Source organism: Falco peregrinus, chromosome 7 (assembly GCF_023634155.1).
Source record: "Falco peregrinus isolate bFalPer1 chromosome 7, bFalPer1.pri, whole genome shotgun sequence".
NCBI lineage: Eukaryota > Metazoa > Chordata > Aves > Falconiformes > Falconidae > Falco > Falco peregrinus.
Window position 1 is genome coordinate 10,191,781 of NC_073727.1, and position 10,198 is coordinate 10,201,978.

Sequence of the window (10,198 nt, forward strand, 5' to 3'; positions counted from 1 at the left end):
TATATAAAATATGTAATAATGGTACAATGTATGTGTTAACCCTACCAATTCAGTATCGAATCCTGGTTGGTTCCCCCTTTCCCCTTCTCAAGCCAACTTGTATATCTACTCTTAGAAACCATTTGTGAAGTAGCTACTGTTAAAGAATTTAAGGTTATTTAGCAGATTCGATTTAAAAATTCTTTAAATAATTGAAAGACACAGAAGGTGGTACTCAGGTATCACATGTAGGATGAACTTCATAGTTACATTTTAACCTTTTCAGTTTAGCTTCTGGAGTTATTTTTAAAGTCTTCAGAAAATACATTCACAGCGTGTGGGACACGAAATGCACGAGGAGCAAAAGAGATGAGAAAACCCCGTTCTTATGGTACCAGTTCTCTCAAAAGCTGCATTTGCAACGGTATTAAATTATGCTTGAAGACATTCTGTATAGAAGTTCTGGTTACTCCAGAAGTTTTTTCTTTGTAGTAGAGGACAGTAAAAAGATGCAGAAAGCCTCTACTCCCTGGTAGCATAACAGTCTGAACTCAAGGTTTTCAGGAGAAAGATGGAAAACTGCTGTTGAAGTTTCTACTGCTAAATAGTATGGAATTTTGTCAGAGGGCACAGCCTCACTTTCTCTCACACAAGCAGAGCTGTACTCAGAAGACTACTCAGCTGGCTTGTTCCGCTGGCAAAACCTGTTTCCCAGCCCCACCTCCTCCCTCAGCTGTCACCAAGCCTAAGTGATCTCCTTGCTACCACATCTGCATTCCCTCAGTTCCTCAAAGATGCTGTGATACCTTCTGAAGCTGCTTAAGCTACTGGCACAGACTCAGTGTAGAGTACAGATTATGGTAATACCTAGGAAGCATCAGTTAGTAAAAGTTTGGGGTCTGGTGACAGCTGGTGTACCACTTAGATTCATGTGTGCTTTTCCAACAAGGAAGTTTTCATACTCTGTTTTCAGAGATGAATGTGTACCTTTTTCTTTCCAGGGGAGAGAAAAATCCATATGTTCTTGCAAAACCCACTATGACACTTTTCTGAAGCACAGCATCTCGAAAAGCTTTGCTCCATTCATTCCTCTCAGTCCTGGTCTTAACCAGGACCACATCACTCTTTTGTCCTCATAAGAAACACAATCTCTTCAAGGTTTCAGCGAAGCTCTTAAGGGAAAAAGCAAATCAAGACATTTCTCCTACAGTCTTCTGGGTCACCAACAATAACTACTCTAGGACTTCAGCTGAATTTTATACAAATGTCATAACTTTTAAGCAGCTGAAGTCAGATACAGAAAGACAGTAAGAATTCAAGTAGCCAATTCCTGAGAAACTTTTTATTGCTATTCTTTAATCCTGAAGGCATCAAAACTCATAGGTAAATTGCTAAAATTTCACTTCTGCACGTACCAGGAAATATCCTGGTCTTCATATGGTTTAGCAGCTTGTGGCCTACTTCATAATTAACCTGGGGCAGTGGCTAAAGTAGACATTTCTCCATAGATTATGATGTTCTTCTATCAAAAACCCCCATGATTATTAAAATGATGATGCAGTGGGCCAAAGTGAAACAAATAAAGAACAAAACCCAGCCAACAAATAAAAACAGAAGAAACTACAGATTTGAGAAGACTTATTTTAAATTATTTTCACTTCTATGTGAATGCCTTACTCTGCAACAGTAAGGAACTGCAGGATTTTATTGTTAAATTTTAGAAGTCTTGCTCTGAAAGTGTACATAACTTTAGCTTAGAATTTGATTTGGAGATGTCTGTAGAAAGGTAAAAAAAAAAAATCCAGCTTTGCAAAAGGATTACAAATAGAAACTTTTTAATGGAAGGCAATTTTGGAGGAGATTAAGCTCTTCCTTTCAATAAAGATGTAAATATCACAGAACAAAATAAAGCCAGAGTAATAATTAGAAATAATAATAGAGCAACAGGAGGCCATGTAATCTGTCTATGAAAACCGGCAAACAATTTTAAGATGGCTAAATTAGGTAAAACCAGAGAAATAGCAAAGGAAACATTTACAAAAAAATGAGTCAATTAATAAGCCTGGGGCAGAACACCAGTAACCCAGTCCTGACCCGTTACACTCTGTGTATCATACTAAGTTCAATGGACTTGTTTTATGGTTTGGTTTTTTTATTCTTATTATTTCTGCAGAGGAGGAATGACCCTAGACCTGACATGAAAGGACTACAGAGGCAGAAATTGCAGTCCTTCACCTGTGGAGAGTGCTGGGCTGGCTCCTCATCACGGAATTTAGCAAGGCAGGTGGAATAGCAGGACACAGAAGACAGGACAGAGCTTGTAAGAGAGAGATTATATCCATCTGCAGCCAGCACTTCTCCAAACAATAATACAGTCATGCAGCTCCATGGCTTCTCAGATTTCTGCCAGGAGATGGGTTTTACTACTCATTGGCCTGTAAAGCATAAACATTGGATTAGAGCTACTCTTGCCACCCTGTGTTTCAGCAAGTACAAGCAGGAGTTTGGCACAGCTGATTGCTGTACTCTCATGAGAAACCAGGAACTGTCACCCTGCCTGGAAGACAAGAGAGGACAGACCCGTATTTCCCCTCCACTACCGCCTACTTCAGTAGAGAAAACAAGAACTTTGTCCCTTTGTCCTGGACACACAAGAGATAATGTGACCGTCTGTTGGCTGTGACTGTCATCTCTGGTAACAGAAGAGTGGCTTGTGTCCTGAAGCCCAGAGTCTAATACACTTTGTAAGAAGTTTATCATTAATAATTTTGACAAATACAGGTATTTTAGAGATATTCACACAAGAGGGTTTTGGCCTGTGGGGTTTTTGGTGGGTTTGCTTAGGATTTGGTTTTGTGTTTTATTTGGGGGGGGGGGGGCTGGTGGTTTGTTTGCTTTTTTAACTTAAGACCCTTCTTTTCTTGCAAATTCTTTTAAATTTTATTATTTTTTAAAATTTTGTTGAATGTTCCCATGTTTTTGTGTTGTGAGACAGGGAAACCAGAAGCACCCAATCTACTTTCCCAGTATTAGTCTATAAATTTTGATCTCACATCCTCTTACAGCTTCCCTAGTTGGTGTTCTTTTTGTCTCTTGTTCCTAAAGACAGCTAGAAAATCTTAGTTCAAGTCCTTGTCCTGAGAATGGCATTAATCAGAACTCAACTGAAACCTCCCACATCCCAGGAGACAGCATCTTAACCCTGGGACCAGACTAGAATATGACAGCAGCAAGTCTGGAGCTGCTCAATGATGTATAAAATACAAGAACTTTCCCTGAGAGGAAAGCAGACAGAATGACTCTTTCGCTTTGTGTTTATACCACTTAATCTGAGAGGCGAGACACGTGGTTACAGGAGAGTCTACTGATCTATCAGGAAGGGGACAACCTCAGGGAAAGTAACTATGACTACCAGAACACCCTGCAGCATTCAACCACTCTGCTGGGGTGAGGCTTCAAATCCCTCCAGGCAAAGGAAGGCAAAGAATGTGGTTTCTCACATCCTAAATCTGTGCCCAGACAGCTGGCCTATTGAAAGCAATCCCTCTCCTCTGGCGGCTCTCTCAACCTACCTCTTCAGTTCCTTTGCTTCCCTTAGAAGCACTCCAGAGTGGTCTCTGTTGCAGAGCACCACACAGTCTCGCTTTGTCTCCCAGATCATCCCCAGCAAATTACCTTTTCCTGTAGATGTCGTTGCTAGGCAACAAACAACTCTTAAAAGAGAAACGAGTTCCTTCTCAAAGTTTGGCATCCCCACCCTGGTGAATAGCTGCAATTCATCACACGTATTTAAATGGGCCGAGTGCTCCAGTCAGAGCAGTAGGACAATGAAGCTTCAGTTTTCTGCTGGAGTCAGAGGTGACTACTAGTGAGACAGATCCGAGTGTAAAACCATCACAAAGTTTGTACATTTTCATACAAGAGGCAACAGGGAATCTTATGACAGGTCTCTAGGCATACATTTGGTATGAATTATAAAATGTATTTATTTGGTGTATACTAACGAGCTAATACAGGCATCCTCAGGGACACAGGCCACATGTCCTGATGCCAGCAAGATAAAATACGCATTTTTACATTGAATTCAAGTATGGGACAAAAAATTCTGCTTTCCCTAAAGCCTCTGTGAACTACCCTCTTTCTAATTAAGTTAAAGTCACATTCTTCCACAAGGTATGAAAGACCCAAGTAGCCTCTCCCACCCGAGGACTCTACTGTATGAGCATAGGAATCTTACGATGGAGCATTACAAAGACATCACTGTGTTTTCATGGCATTCCCTAATCTTCCAAGGATTTCTTAAGAACTGTAACGGACACTAAATATGCACTGGATGTGGCATCTGTTCCCCTGAGAGGGAAGAAAGCAAGGAAGGCCACTTTTTGACAGAAGAACATGGAGAAAATGGAGACTGAGGTTTCTCTCTCCCTGGTCTCTTCATACATACTGTACCTTCTTTTGCAGTATATCCACTGGCCCCAGCACAATCTCCCAGCCTGTCACCTTTCCTAAATAAAGGTATAGTTCTGTTTCTCTTGCAAGTCATCAGTAGCAATGCTTATGAGAATCAGACCTAACAGAGAACATCAAATGTTATATGCATATATGCAAGCGGAAACGTGAGTTCAGTACATCATGGACCCTGGGTGGCATTCCTTGCAATGCAGTGTAAGACGGCCATCCTCAGTGCCAGCACTGAAACTGGCACAGGATAAATTCTGGAGAAGATGCTGATATGCACTAACAACCTTGCAGACAGCCATATTGCAGCCTTCAGGAGCGGTTGAATACCAACAGCCCTCTCCTACCTTCTGTCACTGTCTTGACTCCTGTGGCTCAGATGAGAGTCCAGCCCGATCTTAACCAAAATATGAAAAACGTGCATTGCCATCATGGAATATACATACAACTTCTCCTCACCCTTCCTCTGCAAATCCCTACGTGAGGACAAGGCTATCCTAGCTTCCTTGTAATGTGTATCTCACCAACCCTATCACAGCAGAGAAGGATCCAAAGCAGCTCTTTCTCAGCATCCCTCTGGTATTCAAATTTTAAATGAAATCTACAGTCATGTTTGTGACAGGTAAAATTACTCAAAGCTGGACCCCCAGAGTAAGATTTATGGTCCTTTTGCATAAAATACTGTGGGATATCCTTACACTGCAAAGATGCTTTCCAAAAACAGATGTAAAAATACAGGCCTTAAGTTCCTAAATTTCCTTTCCTTCCCCGTTTTCCATCAACAAACAGAAGCCACTTTACTCTCTGTATCTTGCAACAGTCAATACCAATTTCTTTCTTTACTCCATTCTGCCTACAATTCATGCAGTGCAGTATTCCCATATTGTACCAATATGGGATAAGATCTTAGAGCTTAACAGCATGCCAAGAACAGTGAAAACACACTACCCGGGAGGGTAAGCGCAAAGCATTACTTCACTTTTATTGTGAGAAATAAAACATGTATGCGTACAGATGGTCCTACAACAAAGCCGGCCAGAAACAACTGCTTCAGCAAGATCATTCATAATATCTAGCACTGAGACAAGTGATGACCATAGATGTGCATAAGGTCGTAATTACAGAGAGTTTCCAAGACAGATGCTATTTAAATGCACATGATCGTATATTCTTAGTGCTATGTTGTCAATGATTAATGACCAAATTACTTCCTCTTGCACACTGCTCATATGGCACTCTGCATGACTGCTTAAGTTGCACAGGGAGGAATAAAGTTGTTAGAAGAGAAACCTGCTGCCAGTCACTGCTATAATCTGCTGGAGACTCACCCCCAGTCCATTTCACTGCCCTTTGTTTGCCCGTCCTTCAGGCAGCTTGTGACAGTCCGTATGTGCAGCAATATAAATTGCTTTCACATAACAATTTGCCTCGCTGTGTTTATTCTGCAAATTCCCTCCATTTAAGAATTTTTTCCAAATTCTTAACTGCCTTTATCATTTTCTTCAACTATTTTCTCTAGTGAGTAAGAAGTCAAAGAATGTAATAAAGATGGGAGGGAACAAGAAGTGGAGTTGGGGCTGCTAAAATTAAATGCTTTTCCTAGAATACCAAAAGGCTATGAAATAAGCCTTGTCCCACCTACAAGGGGTAGGTACGCATTTATTTACAAGATGAATGACAAATTCAGTCAGCTGAATATAAGGAATATCCCAGTGCTGCCTGCAATTTCACTTATGCACAGAAGCAACCATCAGTTGGTACCATCAGAACCAGGATTCTCTTTTCCTGCATTTGTCCTTACTGTACTCAGCAAAGCAAGGGCATTCCTGGTGCACAGTTTGTAATAATACATCATTTTTTGAATGTTTAAACATTTCCAGAAGAACAGCTGTTTGCGATGACCAGGCAGGTTCTGCTTCTTTCTTGTCTTTCATTTTAGTGACAATTTCAAAAGACTTGAAAGATTCCTTGCACAGTTGCAGAGTAAATTGCAGGGTGTGTGTGTGTGTGTGTGCTGTGCAGGGATGCACCTCACCAGAAATCCGTATGCTCTGGGAAGAATTGGAGCAAGTGTTGGACATACTATATTTTTCTGGATTTATACTTGTCTACTTGCAAAAGTTCTTATTTATGTTAAATAGGAAAGAAGTAAAGCCACTCCATAAAACAAGAAACAGATGGATTTTGTTAAAAGGGGCCCAACCCAAAGGACTATTGGACGTAGAATGAATTATTGATGCCTGGACTATTACATAAATGATGACTAGATGAACTTCACAGAAACAACAATAACGTGTACAGTGTACATTTAAGTACAGTGTTCTAAAAGGTTTTCAATTTGGACAACGGTACCTTGTGTTTTCAATATGTTCCTTGTTGGTCCTCTATGATCAAACCAGCTAAACATGCAGGGCCAGGCTGTGCCTTGCCCTTAAGCAGATGTGCAACGGGAAAGAGAGAACTCTGCCTCAACTGTACTACTGAATCCAAACATCCTGTAGCTGTGCCTTAACAGGCAGTATTGAAGTGTTACCAACTCAATCCCATGCCCACTGTCCTGGTTTTGGACATTTTTTGATTGATTCATCTCTGAAATAAACAATGCCAGATTTAAAAATAATAAATTTCAGGGACAGTGGATTAGATTTTTGTCTCATTAAAAAAAAAGCTACATATACTATACTGTGTAAGAACAAACAGAAAATCAGCACTTTTAAAAGTATCTTTTTTCTTTTTAAACATTATTATTTTACAGAAAAAATAATTTGAATACAAAAATAGCTCTTGGACAAAATAATTTATGTTTTGTAATAGTAGACAGTGTAGTTGATTAGGAATAGGAACAGGCATCATAAGGTCAATTTGACACCTTAAGTTTAAAGTCCTCTATAGTTTTACTAAAAAAAAAAATATTAAATGGTTCAGTACTATCACAATTCCATGCTTTTCTCACCAATAGTATTACTATACATTATTAATGCTTAGAAATTTGTTCACTGAAAGCATTTACCTGTCACAAGCACGCCACTTTCTTCTTACAAACTTGAACTCTAGTTATTAAGATGGGGGAGAAGGTGTTAAGAGGACACCCATAACCTTTTTTTACTACTTAAAAAAAAACAACAAAACAAAACCAACCTCCTTATAACAAGCAGACAACCTGATCTGTATACTCAATGACAACTATTTTTAGGACAAGCATTGCCTGTTTGAAATCAGTCAGGAAGCACCAAAATAAGATCAAGTAAGTAAATTATTAAAAGTCATTATTGATATCAGCTGACTGTATTTCCCATAATGGAAGGAGTGCTCACCTGGGGGCAAAAGGGGTTGGGGGGGAGGCAAAAAAAAAAAAAAAAAAAAAAAAAGCACTGCACCTTTTATAGCAGTATCAATGTAACTGCCAAGACTCAAAGCCCTCTGTTTGGCCTAATTTTAGGGTGATTCTTTTAAAGCTTTTCTTATTCGACAAGCCTTTGTTATTTATTTCGGTGAGCCACATTCAAATCCCCACAGCCCAGCACAAATGCCTGCACTCCTTTACGAGAGGGCTGCCCGCTACAACCCTATGTGAAACGCGGCTGCTGTAAAAATAAGTGCTTATAAAAAACTACGGCCAAAGGAACGTTTCCTCAAGCTTTTCGAAATACCAATGGAAAACTGCTATTTGGAAGCGAGCTAAGCATAACCTTTCAGTCTCTGACATGCAAACATTAAACCGAAATGGGCGGTAAAACACGAAACCGAAATTTAACTTAATTCTGGCACCCAGGTTAGCAGCTCCCCCCCCCCCCTCCCCAAATCAGACTGGAAGAAACGCAAAGGAGACGGGGAGCTTAAGGAGAACACCCCTAAAAAGCATTTAAAACTTCAAAGAGACGGGCACCTCGCCGGTTTCTCAATAGCACCAACGTTTTTAAGGGAGGGGGGCTGGGGGCGGGATGTGTAGTTGGATCTCTGGCTCTTTAGTGCTGAATCGGGTGGTTTTAAAATCTGGGCGATGCACCTCACATCAAGTATTCCTCTCACACGAGAGAGTTTGGGAAGTAACGATTCCTCCGGAGCCCAACCACCACCGCCCCCCTCACCCCCAGGGCCGCGGGGCTGCTGCGGGGCCGGCGGCCGCCGGCCCCGCAGCAGCCCCGTGGCCCTGGGGGTGAGGGGGGCGGCAGGCCCCGGCCCCCCGCCCGCAGGCCCGGCTTCCCCCAGGCCAGCCCCTCAGCGTCCCTGAGGGGGTCCAGGCCTCCCCGGAAGGCCTCCGGGGCCGGGTCGATCCTGTGTTCTCCTTACCCGTGGTGGAGAGAACGGTACTGGCGAAAAAGAGGGAAGAGGTGAAGTCCCAGTTCCAGTTCCCCGAGGCGTTGCTGAGCACCGAGACGCCGTAGTTGCTGGCCTCCAGCACCCGCATCAAGAACTGCTCCAGCTGCTGCTCCGAGAGGCAGGCGTGCTCCTCCAGGAAGCGCTGCTTCAGCTTGCCCAGCTCCTGGCGCAGCAGGTCCTCGTAGGGCAGCTCCACCGAGGAGAAAACCACAGCGCCGAACACCAGGTACAGCAGGTAACCCAGCACCAGCAAGGCGAAGCACCAAGCCGAGCGGTGCTGCTCCACCAGCCGCACGCAGGAACTACCCGCCAACGACTGCAGCATCTTCCCGAGCCGGGGTCGGCTGCACCCCGGGCCGCGGAGGGGGGGAGCGAGGGCCGAGGAGCGGCGGGGCAGGGAGGATGGGGAAGGGGGGGGAGGCGGCCGGTGGGGCCGGCGCTGCCCTCCCTGTGGCCGCTGACTTTGAAGGCGCGGAGCGGCGCTGATGTGGCACTCACGTGGCCGCGCGGCGCAGGTACCGCGGCTGAGGGACGGCCTGCTGCCGCCCGCCCGGCCCGGCCCCGCCGCCTCCCGCCTCGGCCCCGCCGCCTCCCGCCTCGGCCCCGCCGCCTCCCGCCTCGGCCCCGCCGCCGGTGCTGAACGGCGCCTTCCCTCTTTTTCTTTCTCTTTTCTCGTCGCCGAGTAACGCGAGGGGCCCCAGCCGGCGGTCTGTGAAGCCGACAGCCCGCCCGGCGGGGTGGCCTGCGGGCCGGGCGCCTCGCCGAGGTTCCTCCCCCTTTTCACACAAAAGTGTCTGGAGATTTCCTTGCCTCGCTGCTCCCCCCTCTCCCATACAGTGAGGACCCCCCCAGAACTGCACTTCCTTCCACGGGTTTTGGGGTCGGGGTGTGTGTTTGTTTGTTTGTTTGTTTGTTTGTTTGTTTGTTTTTCCACATTCACCGGGCCAGGCGGCAGCAGGTCATGGCAGGTCTGTGGCGGTGTGAAGCAGGAGGCCCAGTTTTTGTTTCGGGGATGTGAGGAGGGACCCTGACAGCAAGCATCAGTGTCCTCCCTCAGGCCCACTAGGACACAGCTTCAAAATGGGGCCTGTCTGGGGGTGCATTTGAACCAGGCGATCTCCAGAAACCCCATCCGAGCTGCCCTCCCTCAGGCCCACTAGGACACAGCTTCAAAATGGGGCCTGTCTGGGGGCGCATTTGAACCAGGCGATCTCCAGAAACCCCATCCGAGCTGCCCTCCCTCAGGCCCACTAGGACACAGCTTCAAAATGGGGCCTGTCTGGGGGCGCATTTGAACCAGGCGACCTCCAGAAACCCCATCCAAGCTAAACAGAGTTTTTGCTACTGTGCTGAGCTCCTGGAGAGACTTACTTTTTAATGCCAAGACGTACCCGCCTAGTGCTCTGAGCAGCATCCACGATGAATATAAATGCACTGT

The 10,198-nt window shown here is 44.7% G+C and overlaps 1 protein-coding gene across 1 annotated transcript in view; it reads right to left on the minus strand.

Annotated features, from left to right (window-relative positions):
• The window catches only part of KCNK1 (potassium two pore domain channel subfamily K member 1), a 35,510-nt gene extending 26,001 nt beyond the window's left edge, over nucleotides 1–9,509 (minus strand). The window contains exons 1-2 of the mRNA XM_005239154.3: nucleotides 9,371–9,509; nucleotides 8,731–9,328 (exon numbers count right to left, since the gene is read on the minus strand). Coding sequence (XP_005239211.1) covers nucleotides 8,731–9,085 — 355 coding nt within the window. The 5' untranslated portion in view covers nucleotides 9,086–9,328; nucleotides 9,371–9,509. The remainder of the gene's footprint in view (nucleotides 1–8,730; nucleotides 9,329–9,370) is intronic.
• Nucleotides 9,510–10,198: the final 689 nt, after the last annotated feature.